The 18,041-nt window shown below is 36.6% G+C and overlaps 2 protein-coding genes across 3 annotated transcripts; both read left to right on the top strand.

Annotated features, from left to right (window-relative positions):
• The first annotated feature begins 363 nt into the window (after positions 1–363).
• Positions 364–8,546, top strand: LOC109075594 (DNA helicase B-like). Of its 2 annotated transcripts, none has more exons than XM_042721910.1 (13): positions 364–761; positions 1,670–2,023; positions 2,257–2,486; positions 2,586–3,641; positions 4,374–4,551; positions 4,754–4,835; positions 5,004–5,140; positions 5,703–5,787; positions 5,886–5,945; positions 6,099–6,342; positions 6,507–6,662; positions 6,755–7,384; positions 7,830–8,546. In XM_042721910.1, exons 1-13 carry the CDS (start codon positions 533–535, stop codon positions 7,956–7,958), a joined length of 3,570 nt encoding a protein of 1,189 aa, XP_042577844.1. In that variant the 5' UTR covers positions 364–532; the 3' UTR covers positions 7,959–8,546. The 2 variants fall into 2 exon arrangements, with proteins under 2 accessions (XP_042577844.1, XP_042577843.1); XM_042721909.1 differs by having other exon boundaries at positions 365–761; positions 4,694–4,835.
• A 480-nt stretch (positions 8,547–9,026) lies between these two features.
• Positions 9,027–15,217, top strand: LOC109075615 (deoxyribose-phosphate aldolase (putative)). The gene is made up of 9 exons (XM_042721911.1): positions 9,027–9,184; positions 9,666–9,763; positions 9,837–9,984; positions 10,903–10,998; positions 11,122–11,256; positions 11,493–11,628; positions 13,965–14,070; positions 14,154–14,303; positions 14,554–15,217. The coding sequence occupies exons 1-9, from the start codon at positions 9,154–9,156 to the stop codon at positions 14,608–14,610; spliced, it is 957 nt and encodes a 318-aa protein (XP_042577845.1). The 5' UTR covers positions 9,027–9,153; the 3' UTR covers positions 14,611–15,217.
• Positions 15,218–18,041: the final 2,824 nt, after the last annotated feature.

Genomic DNA, 18,041 nt, shown 5'->3' with positions numbered 1-18,041 from the left:
CATGGATATAGCGATATAAAAAACGATGCGTTGAAAAGAAATACATTGATGGTTCGAGTTATTAATCAAATAAAGTTTACTAAAATTTGTTAATTAAATGCGTCTGCTAAATGACTAAATGTAAATGTAATTATATGATGCAGTGAGCAGTTTAGCTCTGGCTAATGATTTAATGCACTGCTAGTTTATATAACAACACTCTCCAACAGCAGAATGGTCCTTTTATTTCTTTTAAGTCAAATTCCTAATCATATTAGAATGGTATCTTAGTTTTACCGGCAATATAGTTTGTGATATCATTTTATACGTCCAGATATGGCCGGACGTGCAGTCTACCAATAAGATCATCAGAGCGACAGCAGTAGAAACGCCCACAGAGTTGAAACCTTGGCTGTCAGTGTGAACGGGGCTTTCAGTTTAGTGACTCCATTGTCAGGAAGCTGCAAACAAACTGATCGGACTTTTATTTTGGCGTAATGCGATTGGGTATTGTTGGCTGTTTACAGTCACGAATCAAGAATTGAACCGCGAAATGTCGAAATCTTCAGACATGGCGCTGCAGAGTCCCACCGCTGGATTAAAAACCATAACTGGTTACATTTTACCAGAACGTCACGTTGTACAGTCAAACCAAGAAGATGTTTCAGAAGGTGAGGATGAAGAAGAGGAAACACAGCCTGAGTTTCTGGACATGAAAGAGATGGATTCTGTTTCATCTGGGGGAAACATGTTTAAATCTTCCGTGCTAGCGTCAAAAGAAGGTAAAACAACACATGTACTAACAAACATTTGTTATGCTTTGGTTGTGTATTTGTTTAATGATCACAAGGTGAGAAAATGAAACCGGTTTTGCAACAGTATCACACTTAACAAGTAAACAGCTGTGGATAGAACATAAAATATTTTTTACAGTTTACTTTGCTAGTCACGTAAACTTGTTTACGTTTTACACGGTTGCAGGTAACAACATAGAAAACATGTTTATATTTGGCATTGTAATAAGAAACAAAGTATCAATGTTTACATATGACGTTTTTTATGTGGTACATTGGGGGTAAAAGTATTCATCATAAAACATAACAAATGTTACACTTTTTGTATTTTGTGTTTCATAATGCATTTTCCCGTGGACTGTTATCTTCTTGTATGGCTTTTTTTTTTTGCTTTCAAGCATGTTTGCTTAATTTGTCATTTCCTCTCCTAAATTGTTATTGTGATTTCTTAAATTTGAAAATAATTTGATTTAAAAGCTGTAAATCTTTATATTTTGAATAACCTGTGAACACCAAAATAAGCATGACACATCACTGACCTGCAAGTAGTGAAAGATTTGTTTATTATTTACTTTGTTACAGGTATCTTATTATACAATCTACCTGTTACAAGAAAACATAATCATATGTAAAGGTTGTTTAGTTACGAAGATGCCTGTTTACAGTTTTCACTGTTAAAATTAATCTTATTTACAGATAACGTTGTTATAAAAAAAGTTTACAATTCACACTGTCATGTCTAAATTCAGTTAAAATCAACTTGTCATTTTGTCTCAATTCTTCATTTTTTGATTGTTTTGTAAATTAGTTTACTTTTTTTCATTTTGTTTTTTTTTATTTAGTTTTTGTTTAGGGACCAAAAGGCCTCATGCATGTCTTATCATCTTCTTTTGCAGTGCTATTCATGGCCGGTAAGAAGATGTATCGGGTTGAGGGCCGTTTTCCCCTCCATGATCCCTGGTGGGAGGTTACCTGTACAATTCGCCATGGCCGGCACAAAAATTTTGTCAAAGGCTTCCCCTCCTACAGACTCCGCACTGATCTGGGAACAGAGGGCCGGTCACTTGTGTCTCTCTTTCTTAAAGCATGTAGGGCAGAACCTGACTTTGTAAACCTGTTTATGGAGTGGTTGCCCAACGACAGACGTGTGAAGCCTGTCAATGTGCTGGACGTCCTGCAGGATTTTGAAGATTCATCTCCTGAGAATAAAGCTGTGGCTGAACAGCTCAAGTCAAATGTCAATCGCTCAGGTTGGAAATGTTTACCATGTTTGCTTATATAATTTGTATGACACTTAAAAGTGATTTTTGATAGAATTATTAAATTTTGCAACAATTCAAAACATTAACAGCTCAAGTCAAATGTCATTTTGCAACAATTCAAAACATGTTTTGTCATAAAACAAAGACACAGAAGACCCTGGGCACAGCCAGACCTGAAGAAACTTCCTATTGATTTATCTGAACCTCTTTAAACTAAACAGCGGCTTGGACACACATGAGAGTTGCCAGCTTGTACCCTGAAATTATGAAATACTTACCAACATTGCTGCCAGGCCAGTTTATGGACATAATAAACAAAGGAAGGATGGAACACATGCCAGAAACTTCTGAACGAGATGATTCTACTACACAAGAACGAAGCAATACTAATGTATTGGCCAAACTTGAGAAGCTCATTAAAACTGATGTGTGGAAGCTGGGCTTCAATTACGTAAGATGGCTACTCTGGTTGTTTGGTTTTACATCTTACTTTATTTCCTTCATTGTTTTGTATTGTTTAATATGAATATTTTTCAAACTTTTTCAACAGATCATGTTTAAAGAATTACATCTGGTCCGGTGTGAAGCACAAATGGAGGCCTTTAAGCTCTGTCATTTATTTTGGAGTATCCCGGTGCTGCAACGTAATGCCTTGCTGTTGTATACAGAACTGAAAAGACACTGCAGAGCCACTGGTAGCACATATGCTGACCGGGAGCTGCTGGAGAACAAGATATCAAATGAGACGGGACATCAAGGCGCCTGGGAAGCTTTAAGTTTTCTTGTGGAGCAGGGGGTGCTTAAAAGAGAAGGTGACAGGGTGGCACTTCGGAACCTCTTCGGCTACGAGAAAGGCATTGCCGAATGCTTGAGAGGCCTGGTTGAGGGAGACCCCTGGAAGATCCACTTGAATGTGAGAGAAGTTCTTCGCGAAGCTCAACTGGATAGATTAAGGGCGAAAGCCCGTGAAAACCACAGTATGGCTCGTTCTATGAAATCTAAAGATGACGCAAAAACGTCAGTCTCAGAAGCAAAAAATGGCATTGTTCAGGAGGTTAAGGTTGAGCAGATGGATCTGGCTTTCCCCCAGCCTGGTACTTCAAGCGTGGTCCACCACAATGGAGAAATGACAACATGTGATTTCCCTCAGTCCTATGAAATTACAAATCTCACCATTAAAGAGGAAAGTGTAACTTCAGACTCGGACTCCTCAGATGACTCCACTTACTTCGACATTGATCCCTCAACTATAGAGTTAGACCCCGATCAAGTGCGAGCAGCAGAAATGATGTGCGCCAACCCGGTGACTGTGATCAGTGGGAAAGGGGGTTGTGGGAAGACCACAGTGGTCAGCCTAGTGTTTAAGGCGGCAATGGAGCAACAGACAAGTGACAGAGAAGAGGTGCTGAAGGCCTGTGAGGACTTTCAGAATGACTCTCAGGGGTCTAGTAATGGGCTGCTGTCAGAAGTTCACAAGGAGAAAAAAGATAATGAAAGTAGTGACAGTGATGAAAAGCCTGTAGAGGTTCTCCTCACTGCTCCTACAGGAAGAGCTGCTTCACTTCTTACCAAGAGAACCGGTTTCACTGCTTATACTATGCACCAGGTATAGTCTGCTTAACCTAACATAACTTTACATTACATAGAATTTCCTAATATAACCTTACATGACTTAAAAATTACATACAAACATAAAGAAAAACTAGATACAATTTAATAAAAACTTTACATGACTTAATATGTTCTGCATCAACATTTAATAACAGTGTTACAGATAATTGTACACTACATAACAATATACACACAAATTAACATATATTTACATATAACATGTCATAACTTTACATACAACTTTGTATTTCACAGCTGCATAACATTTTAACAATGTTACATGTCTTAAACTTAATACATTACATTAATTAGATAAAATGTCATAATATAATAATAATAATATAACTTTATTAACTTAAACATAACAACTTTACATTACATAGTATTTCACAGCATTATATGCCATAAACATTACGTAAAATTTCAGAACTTAATGTTAATTATTGTATTACATTTGTTTTTACAATGGAACATTGCATTTCATAACATAATGTTACATATACAGTACATAACGTTACTTACACTACATAATATTTCATGACATTACATGATCTAAACAACATTTACATTTACTTAAACAACATCACTTTAGAAAACATTTCATACATCACACTTGTACAAGGTTTGTCAATGGTAAATGCACTTTTGCTGTTTTAATGTGTTTCAGTTGCGATAAATACCTTGTGTTAGTTACATATATTACATAAAAAAATCCCCTTTCTTTTAGGTTTTATGGAGTTTCATGAACACAAAAAAAGATGCAAGTGGAAATCCTGAGGCATGGAAGTTCTCGAAGGTGCGGGTGCTGGTGGTCGACGAGGGGAGCTTGGTGTCTGTTCAGATCCTTCACTCTATTCTCAGCATGCTCACCAAACACGCAGAACTCCAGAAGTTCATCCTTTTGGGTAAAGGCATATTGCATGCATAATATATATTTTTTTATTTAGGGTTTATTTGCAATGCATTTTATTGGCAACATTATTCTACAGCTTAAGAATCTTCTTGTATTACTATTAAACAAACAAAAACATTTATTTGTTTCTGCAGGAGATGTGAGACAGTTGCCCAGCATTGAGCCTGGAAACACACTGTATGATCTGTTTACAGGTCTCAGGAAGGTCCGGTGGGCCATTGAGATGCAGACCAACCATCGTTCCGAGTCTGAGCTCATCGTCAAAAACGCTGGACTGTGAGCAGATAGTTTGTATTCTTAAATGTTTTATGGGGTTATATAAATTTATACAAACTTTTTCATTTTAGTTCCTTGTGTGTGTATGTGTATGTGTGTTTATGTAATATGGACTCAAATCTTTATTAGTTCATTAATTATACTGTTGTTATTTCCACAAACTTTCAGCATCTCAGAGATGGGTAAAAAAAAATATTACAGTCCTCTGGAGTTTGATGCCACTGTAAACATGATGAGACCCTCCAAAGTGCCATCTGACAAAAGGTTCATTTTTGTCCAAATCTGTGGTGAAAATGATAGATTTGGTAAGTGAGCAGTTATGAAATGGGATGTTTTTCAGTGCATTCATTCTTTTTATAACACTTCGTTATTATAAACTGGAACTACCACATTGATGTGTGGTATTTACACTGTGACTGTGCCTCAGAAGCACATCAATTGCTCATGCAGCAAAGGTGTGAACCTGACGGACCATACAATCAGAATAACAAAAGAAACGCACTTAGATCACATTTTGGTTCCTGTATGTCTAGCATATTGCAGGTTTTCAATGGATAGTTCCTGAAAATACACTTCCTGTCATCTGTGACACATTCAACACCTTGGGTTGAGATCAATCAGTCGATCAATCCAGAAGCTACACAGCCATCTTCAATACATTTCACTCCCCACAAGCACCTCTGTGCAACTTTATCGCAATTAGAATGTGAATACATTGTTGAAATGCCAAAACAGTAGAATATCTAACACTGACCAATAACAAAAGCTCTTGCCTAACATTATTGGATGCTGTGAAATTTTACGAATTCACTATAATGGGCAAAAAGTCTGTATTTGAAGTTTATTTAATAATATTTTGCTGCATAGACCTCCAGGATGCCATTACATTCTTACTTCAGGAAGGTCCTGGACTGGAGGATCATAAATTGTCACAGTTTGTGGCTTTCAGGAGGTAAGACAGATTATGCTTTGTCACACTATGCTGAGAAGACAGTCTTTTTCAGCAAATGTTGATCTTGAGGCTAAAATTGCTGTTCGTATTGTTCACAGGAAGGACTGCGAGTTGATCAATGAGCTTTGTTGCAAACATTATTCTCAGCATATTACAAGGTGTGTGAATAGAAGAAGTTAGTTTTCTTACAGCTAAATAAGTAGGACACTTTCTTTTTTGTTAATATAAACATTTTACATTTTTTTCACAGCTTTATAGGTTACATTTTTTGGAAATATTTTGGTGTTAATATTTAGTTTCATTCCTTTTAGGACTTCCAAAAACAAATTGAACTTTCAACCAAATGATAAAGTTTGCTGCACTAAGAATGGCTATGTCACAGACCATGAGAAGAAGAAAGAAGAAGTGACTTCCTGTGATACTCCCAGAGCTGAACAAGATAGCGCTCAATCTTCCCATGATAATGCCGGAAATCAGACTCAAAATGAACAGGCGAAAGAGAAGAAAGAGAAGAAAGAGCGACTGTGCAATGGGGAAATTTTCTTCATTAAAGATGTACTGATAATTTATTTAGCAATTTATATATGTTTTCATTTAATAATCCCCAAATAATGGCTTGAGAAATAGAAATTATTTTCATGTTTTTAAATTCTAAATGCTTGGTTTTGAGTAACTATTGATTAATTTAAGTTGCCATTGTTATTCTACATCAATCACAGGATGTGACTAAGGAGGATGAGGAAAAAGGACGTAAAATGACACGCTACCTGACACTAGATGATGACAATGGATGCGTGGTGACTTGTAGCTACAGGGAGCTACAGAGAGTGTGTAAACTGCGTCATGCTTGGGCAAGAACCATTCACACCTTTCAGGTACTGATCCTTTGTCTTCATTTATGGCCCCATTCACACCTGACATCCGCATTTGTTTCAGCTTCATGCAGCTTTTTGTTTTCTCACTTTAGGGCTCAGAGGCGGAAACTATTGTGTATGTTCTTGGAGACAGTGTTGCTCAAAACTGGCAGCATGTATACACTGCAGTAACACGCGGTCAGAAGCGTGTGTATGTGGTGGGTAGAGAGAGTGATCTAGAAGGAGCCATCAAGAGATGGATCATCCTTCGTAACACACGATTGTGCCGCTTTGTCATGAACGTAGTTTCCCAACAAGATCCTGAAGACTCTTTGACTCAGTCTGCCCGCAGTCAAAATCAAGTAGAAACTCCTGTGAACCATGGTTTCGGCCCTTTACAGTCCACACCAGTGGCCTCGCAGACCCCTAGTCGCCACCACTCTAAGCTCTCCAGACCTTCATGTGTGCGCCACCTCTATGAGGACGAAAATGAACGAAGCCATCAAACATCAGATGTCTCTTTACAAGATGATGTAGCATTCACTCAAACCTACTCTTGGTCGCCTATGGACAGTTGCGATGAGCCAAGCAAAATGCAGGATAAAAATGCATCCGAATTATCCAATCATGTTGAAAACGCACCATTGTTAGAAGAGGTCAGCTCTCCCTCGAATGAATGCAGTAGGGGCTCTAAACGGATCATCCCTGTGGACAGCTGCTGTACACCAACTAAGCAACCAAAGGTAATGGATGCACTAGAACATCTGGAAATGATCGACAAAAAATGTGTCATTATGTAACTGTGATTAAAAAAAATTAAAATTGCTAAATGTTTGATAGATGAAGATCTCAATAAACTTTACTTGCCACATGCACATTGACATTATAATTGTGCAATGATGAAGAAATATGAATTTACACAAATAAATTATCTAAGATGCAGCAAAGCAATGAAATAAAACGTTCAAACAGTTGTCCATGTAACATTAAACACTCAATTCAATATGCAGAAATAATCATTTTAATGGGATGATGTGTCAGATGTTTATGTTTAGGATCATGAAATTCATTGCAAACTATTTTCAAAATGTATAATATACAATGTCCATGTGATATTATTGGAAATGTAAGTCCTATACTAAAAGGTTTTGGCTGAATGTGCATAACATTCTGTCATCTCCTCTCCAGCAAACCACTTCAGAAGAGTCTCCGCTGGGCAGCTCAAGGCTGAAGCTTCTGTCCATTACCAGTCCCAGCCCCAAATCCAGCAGGCAGCTCTTCCCAGACAATTCATGTTCTCACAGGGAACAGCCTTAGCGTGGTCAGTGCCAAGACCAGACATGCCGAAGCTGGAAAGAACATAATTAATGCGTTTTTTTTTGGGGTGGTTTTCAGAGATTTTGGATGAGCACGAGTTAACTGTAACCTGTTATGTATTGTGGCTCTGTGGAAGAAATGAGTTCCATTTGCTGTCAGACATCCTTATTAAAGCATTATTCTTAAATCATATGTAAATAACAATTGTGTAAAAGAATGATAAAATGCCATTTTACCATACATATACAAGAAAATGTTATCGTATGTAGATCGGATTTGTAATTGAAGTCATAACTTGTCCTTGTTTATTACTATGTCATTTTAAAATACTTTTATATATTTATCTCATATCTCACTAGTAAACTTGTTAAGGTACAAACATGTTTATATAATGTAAATCAGAGTTTCTATCTATTAGGGCCAGAACTGTTAGGATGCACTTTAAAATCTCATTAAGGTTTGATTGGTCATTGTATTGCTATTGTTGACGTAATTTCACTTTTTAATTAAAGCCTGAAGCATGTGACAGGTTTATTTTAAAAGCTCAGTATGACAGTTGTCTAAACAATAAAACACTGAACAGTAGCATTTTTTGTTTGTTTGTTTGTTTATTCAAATTTTAATGCATGCTTGATTTATGTATATGAAACACTCATTTCATGTTTCGCATCTTGTCCTTTAAACTTCACTTCTTTTAATATATTTTGTATAAATTAAACATTAAGTTAATTTCAAGCAGCATTGGGTAATTCATGGAAATATTTTACACTGAGTGTATTTTATGTTATACTGATTAAAATATTTTTAGTATACTTGTTTTAATTATACATATTTTCGCATACAGGAAACAGAATGTCAGTGTCAGATACATTGACTCTTGATTAATGACTCTTATTTCTCTTGTTTAAAATAAGTAGATACATATATTATTTCTCTTCAAAAAGAAATGCCACTGCTCTGCTCTAGTGTGATTTTGGAGCCTTCACTAGCAAATAAATAAATAAATAAAACGTCATCATTCTTCGCCTTGCGTAGTTGTGAAATGATTGGCTGAAAGAGTCCACGGTGACGTATCAGTGACGAGCAATCCCGGAAGACGCGTCGTAACGTTAAAGCTGTCAGTGTGCGGGGATACTACTTGCCAAATTAACTCTATTATTTTCAGTTCATTTCATTCAGTAATTTATTTTTCATCATGTCTGCTAGAAATCCAGGAATGGATCTTGGTGAGCTGTTTTTTTGTTTGTTTTTTTAAAATCCTATCGTTTTATCATTTCTCCTAACGAATCAAAGCTTTTACATACCGTTACTTTTTCCACGTGATAGTGTGCGCATTAGATTAAACAGCGCATAAAAATAAAGTTTTTTGTGTGTAAGTGGTGTAATTTAGTCTATACGTCTAACATTGAACATGCAAAGTGCAAAGTATATTCTTAGTGTTATGTGTAGTTAATTTTTAACTCCATCTGACCAGTTATGAACTCCCAAATAAACCTTCTGCTGGTCTTTTTAATAAATTTTAAGTCTTATTCTGGATTTCGTTCTTTCTTCCATATATACTGTTGATTTCAAACCATTTACAGCTGAAATGCACTTAATGAATCTCACATGACTTGTGTGTCTCATGACTCACATTGAGAAGAGGGAAACATCAAGAAAAAACTGACTTTAAAACCTCTTTTATTATTCATTCTTGCTTTATTTTAGATCTTGAATGGGTTTCGAAAGTCAGAGTCAACACTCAGGCTGTTCTTAAACGAGCTCAGCAGATCCAGGGACGCAAAGTGGCCAAAAAACAGTGGCAGGTAAACAGTTTACTGTATTTCTTGCTTTATGTGAGCTCAGATACATCTTTATTGACCTGCATTGTTATTGTAGGCTGCCTGGCTGCTGAAGGCTGTCACTTGCATTGATCTGACGACGCTTGCTGGTGATGATACACCTTCCAATGTCCATCGACTCTGTATGAAGGCCACACAGCCGATCCGTCATGATCTGCTGAAGAGCATGGACATGCACGACAAAGGTCTGTCACAATGAGCATCTGTCTGGAGGATTGTTTCACGTCACATCATCCCTCTTGGTGCACTTGAATAACTGACTCCACGTCTCTCTGTTATCTTCTGTTACTAAGATCACAGTTTGCTATAATGCAAAACTGTTTTTTTCCCTTAAACATAACTAAAAACCTATTAAACAAGTTACTGTTAGTAGCATTTTAGATCATAATAATGGATCAGTTAATTTAGATATTTAGATCCCCATGCAAATTTACTAGAACTACATAGGTCAGCCTAATTATAAATAAAACCAGTTTAAATAGACTCACTATTGTAGCAAAATGTTCTAATGACATTAGATGTTTCAGATTAAGGCTGTAAACATAACTTTTATATATATATTTTTGAAAGAAATTAATAAAACAATACACTTAAAACGATTTAAATTTCAATTAAATGTTGAAAAATAATTCGTTTCCACAAAAAAAAGCAGCACAGCTGTTTTCAACATTGTTAAAAAAAGTTATATTAATATGCATGTAAATAATTCTAGAGCAATTTTTATTTGTTATACTATTTTATTTTATTACTGTTATATCTTATATAATATAGATTATATTTGATACTGTATGGTTGTCAGAATCAATAAAATAAGCGTGTCACTGTAGATCTGCCCACTAGAGGGAGACAAAGCTCTTTTCACAGAAGTTGATTTGCTGAAGACATCAGTGACTTACAGTTAAACTTAAATTGTACAGTTTGCTAAATAAAACAGTAGTATGCAACATAATAAACGGTAGACATTAACAGGACTTTTAAGTATTTTTCTTTATATGTTCATGCTGTATTTGTTTTTTTACAATCGTGTCTTTGCATTAAATTAATTAAAATGTTCGCTGATTTGAATACTGTGTGTGTGTGTGTGTGTGCCTGCATGATTTCAGGAATCACGACTGCAGCAGTCTGTGTGTACCCTTCACGGGTGGCTGATGCTGTGAAGTCTCTTAAAGCAGCCAACTCTAGTCTTCCTGTTGCATCTGGTAAGACGTTTGAAACTGCTTATCTTAAAACACGTTTCATTTCTTCTTCAAACATCTTCCCAGAGAGGGTGCAACTGCATTGTCTCACCTCACGGTCTCTTTTTCTCCTTCTCTTTGCTTCAGTGGCCACTGGTTTCCCTGCTGGACAAACGCCATTGAAGACCCGTCTTGAGGAAGTACAGATGGCCGTGGAGGATGGTGCTACAGAGATCGATATTGTCATAAACCGGACTTTGGCACTCACTGGGCAGTGGACAGGTGTGTGTAAGCAGAGCACTAAAGGAACTCCCTCTTAAACAAATTAAATTACAATTAAATTAATGTCCAAAGCGACTTACAGTGCATTCAGGCTATCAATTTAATAAACAAGCCTGTTGCTCTTGGTTTACGCTGGTTTCTATCAGACTTAGCAGCTGACATTGGCCATAACCATCAGCATGGTTTTCCTTAGTTCTAGTGTGATATTGGTTGAGAGTTCATTTTTGTCTCCTCAGCTCTCTACGATGAGATCCGGCAGTTCAGAGAGGCTTGTGGAGACGCCCATATGAAGACCATCCTGGCAGTGGGAGAGCTGGGAACCTTCACAAACGTCTACAAGGCCAGTCTGGTGTCCATGATGGCAGGTGAGAACATTAAGCATAGATATTAGAAGTGTAATTTAGTTTTAAATCGCAGAAATTAGTTTTCTGTAGGAAACTGCTTGCAGTTGTGCAGCCTTGAACTTAAAAATCATTTAAAAAAGTCTAGATTATTTTACATGATCCTTTTAAAGTCATTATCAAAGAAGGTTTTCAAACTGTTTATTTCTTAACAGGACATTGATGTGAAAAAGGGATCAAATATACATCTGTGTCATGTCTCTTTCACGGTCTTGTACCATGAGTATTTTGCATCATTGCCCTGCGAGCTTGCTTTGCTTCAGTGCTATTAATATTCCTTATTGCAAAATATACGTGAATGTCAGAGGGCATGAATTAATTTCCCTTTTTTTCACCCTTCCCTTTTGTCAGAAAAATGCACAAATACTGTTTGAGTGCCTGTGCAGTAACAGCATTCACCAGCAGGGACTAACTGCACAAGCTAACCTGTTAAATCTGACCTCCTGGTATGATCAAAACTAACAGCGATGCTTGCCTTAGCAAGTTTGATCTTTTGCCCACAGCGTGGCGCCATTGCTCATTCTTTCTGCACTCTGCATCCAGATGTCCAAACACACACACACACACACAGAGCAGGCCAGCAACTGTATGCTTAAATAGCCATTGCACATTAAGCCGATTACTGTACCCAATTGTCAGCGGCTCTGATAGGGATCGTTATTAAAATGCATTGCTTTTGTCGCCGCGCTCATTCCTTAATCTCCCCTTGTTCCTATGAATTGCATATGAGGTTTCTGAAATTGAATGATAATTTCACCTATTAATCTGCGACGCCGGAGCTATTTTACTCCCACGCTCTCCGGCAGTGTCCCCCCGCTCCGCCGCAAATGAATAGAGCTTCATTACTGTCTCCCGCGTTTAATAACCGTTATCCATTATCATGTAATTAAGACTCCCCAGAACGAATCTCAAGGATTATGTCAGTTTGAGGGAGAGGGTGAGCAATAGAGTGAAAGAGTGTCGGAGGAAAGGGGAAGGGGTGGAAAAAAGAGTGGAAAAACACATAGAACGTATCTTTAATGAACTGGAAAATGTTCATCTTGTTCTGTACGGTAATGAACAGTCATTAGACATGAGGAAGGGCAGGCGGGACTCGGGTGCTGGGGGTTAGAGCTGGTCCACAGTTTGTGGTTCATCCATTAGAAGCGTCATTTTATCTTCTATTTTTATCGGAACGCTGATAAACCGTAATTGGCTATGAAGGAGAGGAAGGGAGAAATGAAAGCTCTTATTGATGAACGAACGCACACCCTCTGCGCCCTGCCGACGGGTCCATATGTTCTTGTCTAGCCTCCTCTGCCCTCGCGACTAATGTCCTGTCGGGGTGCAAAAATCTGACGCCTCTCCGAAGTGCTTGAATGGAGGTGCTAAAAATGTGCAGGACTTCTATTTTCAGAGCTCGTTGAAATGTGAACTTTGACCTGTCAGTCTGAACAAAACAAGTGTCAGATGGAAGTTTTTGGGGTTGTTAACAAAGTTACAATTAGAATGACTGACCGTTGTGGCCTGGAACATGCAGATGCATTCTGACAATTAAAAACATGTTGTTTTCATTGAAATCTTTCACTCTCTTTGCACTCGTGTCAGTTTTGAAGATCTTAATATAATTTTCAAGAAAATTTTCAGCTTGATGAAAATATCATGTGGTGTAATCCTCAAGTAAAAATGTATAGCTTATTTTCTTTACAACTTGAATATATGTGATTGTATACATCTTAATGATTTTGTTCAAAAAGGTTTTTAAAAATAATCTTAAGGGGCAAAATTATTCACAGTATGTTAGTTGCTTAATGCCACATGCTGCACCTTGCAAAATACAGTGCTATTTATTTCAAAATGTGATATATGACCTCAAAAAAAAAAACAAAAACATTTTTTTAATTATCTATAATGTTTTTTCTTCTCAAGATTTGAATTACTTAATTTTAATTTGCTTAGATAATTCATACAGTATTTGAATACTTGAACTTGAATATATTTCTTAATGATTATGTTCAAAAAAGGTTTTTAAAGGTATTTTTTGAGGTCATATAACATATTTCGAGGTTAATATTGTTTTTTTTTTCGGAGAGCCATCACATGATACTAACCCTATTGTGACGGATTCATAAATGGTCAAATTATCTGATATTAAGACATGTTGACCATTGTATGATTTCATAGATATATGCATCAATGTCAGTTTAGAAATTAAAATAATTGTCTACATTGGCTTTTGCCTAAAAAATCATCAAAGTGGTGGAGAATTCTTGATGGTAGTAGTAAGGGTTTTTTTTGTCTTGTGTTTTTTGTAAACTATGGTATGTGTTTTTATAAAACTTCAACTGGCAAGGAGTCTGTCAATGCCACTTACCCCGTTGCCATAGTAATGGTGCGGGCCATCCGTGACTACTACTTAAGGACAGGCTATAAGGTAAATGACCCACTGAACCTCCAAATCACCTTCTTTTACCTAAATCATCCAGCCTGTTGACTGATGCATTTGTTGTTCCTCAGGTGGGTTTCAAGCCCGCGGGAGGCATCCGTACGGCACAGGAGTCCCTGGTGTGGCTGACCCTGATGAAGGAAGAGCTTGGAGACGAGTGGCTCAGTCCTCACCTTTTCCGACTGGGAGCGAGTAGCCTGTTAGCTGACATCGAACGGCAGGTAATTAAACCAACACATATTCTGGCTTCAGGTGTGATAAACTGATAATTACAACCCATTATGGATGGAAACAGACACTATTCAGGGAGTGCAGAGTCGTGACCCTGGTCTGCTGTGGTGAATAGGATATAGATTAGTCCTTTTATTTATGTATTAGAATAAATGTAGCTGCGTTTGAAAAAGCTTTTATCATCTTAGGTAGATTTGCCGAAGCTGAATTAATTTTTAATCTGTCTTTTTATTATTACAGATTTACCATTACGTGACTGGACGCTATCCTGCATATCATGAACTTCCTATGGCCTGAATCTGTGCAAAATCAGGGGAGATTTGAGCCAATGAAAACTGTTCAGATCAGCCAGTGATGTAATGGAAAGACGTCATACCCGTTTATGAGTTCAATTATAAAGAAAAGTCATGAAAAGTCACCCAAAAATGAAAATTCTGTCATTTATTCAGTTATTCCAAACCTGTAAAATTTTTCTTTCTTTTTTTGAACACAAAATAAGATTTTTTGAAGACTGTTGGTAACCAAACAGTTGATGGTAGCCATTGACATCCGTTGTGTGGACTAAAAATACTATGGAAGTCATTGGGTACCATCAACTGGCTACCAGCATTCTTCAGAATATCTTTTTTTCAATGGAAGAAAGTAACTCATACAGGTTTGGAACAAGTAGAAGGGTGAGTAAATGATGACAGAATTTGTATTTTTGTGTGAACTCTCCCTTTAAATGAAGTCCAGTATCTATCATAAACTAAGACTATATTTTATTCTAATGTAAAAACTTGAGATGTGAATGTCTAATTCAAGTTATCTTGTATAATAATTCAAACCCAAGAACATTTCTGGATTTCTGGATGACATGGTGCAACCTGAACCATCAGAAGTAAAAGTGCTCACTTTACATCAGTGCAAAGGCCTCTTATCACTTTCTCATATCTACGATTCCCAGCAGTTGTTCCTCAGACAAGTGTACAGATCTCGTAAGCTGCACCTGGGGTTACGCTATCACTGTCCGAGGCTGATGTTATTTGACTTCCGCTGAGCTAATTTCATTAATCAAGCGCCGGATGTCAGAAGTGTGTGTTTGGGATTAATTAAGAGGGGTTAAGAGAGTTTAAATGATCAGATAAAGCTGCGTGCCAGTTAGAGCTTCGTTTGAAGACAGAGAACTTTCTTTTTCTTCTCCCTCTTTCTTCTTTAATTAAGAGATCTCGGGCCTTGCCCTTGACTGGGATGGAGGATAAATGACTGAATTAATTGTGGAATGGGGAATGAGCCGAGAGGTGCGAGTGGACCGAGAAGGAAACTTATGTAAATTCAGTCAGAAAACTAGAGCACAAATAGATTTGTATTCACAGAGAAGCGATAAAATCTATCTATCTATCTGTCTGTCTGTCTGTCTCTCTGTCTGTCTGTCTCTCTCTCTCTCTCTCTCTCTCTTTCTATCTATCTCTCTATCTCTATCTATCTCACAAGTTGATTGGCAGCTGTGTGTTGTGCCTGTGTTTCATTAGCAGTGACTCTTGTAGTTTATGAGGCCTCACTGGCAGGACTGAGTAAGAGTGATGGAGCCCCAGCGCTCCGCCTGGCTCTCCCCACCTCCCTCAGGCCATGACAGATTAGCTTCACTTACATAAAGGCATGTAGATCATCTGCAATCTGGACCTGTGGCCCGCGCCACCAAGCCAGATAACACTGAGGGATTGAGTTAGCCTTCAGATTGATTCTCCCCTCCACAGACAAACACTTCCTCTTCTTTGCTTTCTTCTAGTTCTCGCCTCTCTTTTACTCAATCACGTTCTCTCCTCTCTTTTACTCAATCGATAACACTGTCGTTTATTTTATAATTTAGTTATTTTATTTGGTGATGTTGTGCTTTGTGTTTCATACAAGCTCATATAGCTGGCAGATATAATACGTGTATTTTATTAATCTTCGTCTTCTCTGCTTGTCCAACACAAAGCAGCTCTTTAATCACACATTCTAAGCCAAAATAAACAAATCTGACTAAATAATACATGTGAAGAAATACACTATTGTATATTATACAGCATTCAAGTGCCAGTAAGTTATGTCTAGAGCTAGATGATATACTGTAGTGTCAAAAAGTCTAATTCTAAAATTTAAAGCTATATCTGGATATTTAAGGCGAATAAAATATAGTTAAAGTCTAGTATTTTTTTTCACTCTGTGAACAGAAATAAATCATTTAAACAAATATTTATAAACTTTGTTTACAAAAACATTTGAATATATAAAAATGGCAAATGGAAACATTATTATGACGATTAAACGAGTTGAACTGATTCATAACTGTAATTCAAAAATATCAACTTAACACTATTTTTGCTTTGTGTCCTTTGTATTGGCAGAAAAATATAGTGAATGTACTGCGAATTTACAATATATTGCCCAGCCCTAGTTTTATCAGTTTCTGCCATAAATCACATTTTCTTTCTTTCTTTCAAATCTTTATGAACACATCCATTTGTTCTAGCAGTCTAATTTGATTATGAGGTCATGCAGTGAATGAAATGTAAATGAACCCAGGAAACAGCTGAAATGCCAAAGGGAATGACTGAATTACATGTGAATTATTCATTAGAATATGTAGGTCTACTGTTGAAGGCGCTGTTTTGCATTTGAAGTGTTTCATTACATTTGACATACAATCTGATACAATTCTTAAAATCCCATAGAAATCTTGTAATGGTAAAACTCGTGGATCACAACAGCATTCCCAACGGGGTCCAAAATTAACACTCACCAAGTGCTAAATGTAAGTGAAAATTGGCTTTGCCAAGTAAATAAAACTTGCTTTCTAGTTGACTGGTAACTCTGACATAATGCATGTTTCTAAGATTTGTAAGAACAGTAATTTGACCTTCAATGCGATCGATGTAAATCAAAGACTCCTGACACTTGGAATAGCAACCAAAATTATAATTTGAGGACTAAACAAATTAATATATAAAATTTTATATATATATATATATATAAAATATATTATATATATATATTTATTTATATAGTTATGTTACAATGTATGAGCTCCTAACTTCTATTTTATTTTATTTAGCTGTTTTGTTTATGGTTTTTTTTTTATTATCAGTTATGAGCTCTTTTATGTTTTGAATGTTGTTTTGTTTTTGTTTTTTTGCTGTTTTGTTTACATTGCAGTTATTTGAACTCATTTTTTTTTTGTTTTGCTTTCAGTTTTCATGGCTACATGTGGAATATTTTTCCTCACAGTAAATAACCTACATTATGCAAAGTTGTTATTATTATTAATAGTAATAATAGTAAAATTATAATTGATGATTATCAATTATGATTAATGGTTATAAATACGTATTTATAAATGTATTTATGGACTGAAAATGGCTCTTATTTTCCTGACAATTGACAGCTGAGGCAAAAAGTACATTTGGACCCTGATTGGCAGCATTATAAGTCCAGGTTATTAGTAATAAACTAACGTACATGGGGTCGATCTGTCATATATGTTTAATCCAGTATGTGTGGCATAGATGAGGTGGCTGGTGCAAACGCTCTTGTATATTGTGGCAGTAACCCGGTTCCTGAAACAATCTGACTGACTCTGTCAGCTGGTCGCCACTCACTCACTCGCTGACAAATGTCTTTCTTCAGATTGATTGCTTTTCTGCTGTTTTATTCATAAATGTTTTTTCTTTCTCTTTGTTCCTTGAAGCAGTTGTGAAAAATGGTGT

Source organism: Cyprinus carpio, chromosome B4 (genome assembly GCF_018340385.1).
Source record: "Cyprinus carpio isolate SPL01 chromosome B4, ASM1834038v1, whole genome shotgun sequence".
In the NCBI taxonomy this organism is placed as follows: Eukaryota; Metazoa; Chordata; class Actinopteri; order Cypriniformes; family Cyprinidae; genus Cyprinus; species Cyprinus carpio.
The sequence above is the reverse complement of the archived record's forward strand: the minus strand, read 5'-3'. Positions and strand labels throughout refer to the sequence as shown.

Excerpts from the sequence above, each read along its gene's own strand:
- LOC109075594 (XM_042721909.1), top strand. The coding sequence starts at position 533 with ATGTCGAAATCTTCAGACATGGCGCTGCAGAGTCCCACCGCTGGATTA. Across the intron at positions 762-1,669 it reads CGTGCTAGCGTCAAAAGAAG|TGCTATTCATGGCCGGTAAG; the intron begins GTAAAACAACAC and ends CTTCTTTTGCAG. Across the intron at positions 2,487-2,585 it reads GGAAGCTGGGCTTCAATTAC|ATCATGTTTAAAGAATTACA; the intron begins GTAAGATGGCTA and ends CTTTTTCAACAG.
- LOC109075615 (XM_042721911.1), top strand. The coding sequence starts at position 9,154 with ATGTCTGCTAGAAATCCAGGAATGGATCTTG. Across the intron at positions 9,764-9,836 it reads TGGCCAAAAAACAGTGGCAG|GCTGCCTGGCTGCTGAAGGC; the intron begins GTAAACAGTTTA and ends TTGTTATTGTAG. Across the intron at positions 11,629-13,964 it reads TCCATGATGGCAGGTGAGAA|TTTTTATAAAACTTCAACTG; the intron begins CATTAAGCATAG and ends CTATGGTATGTG.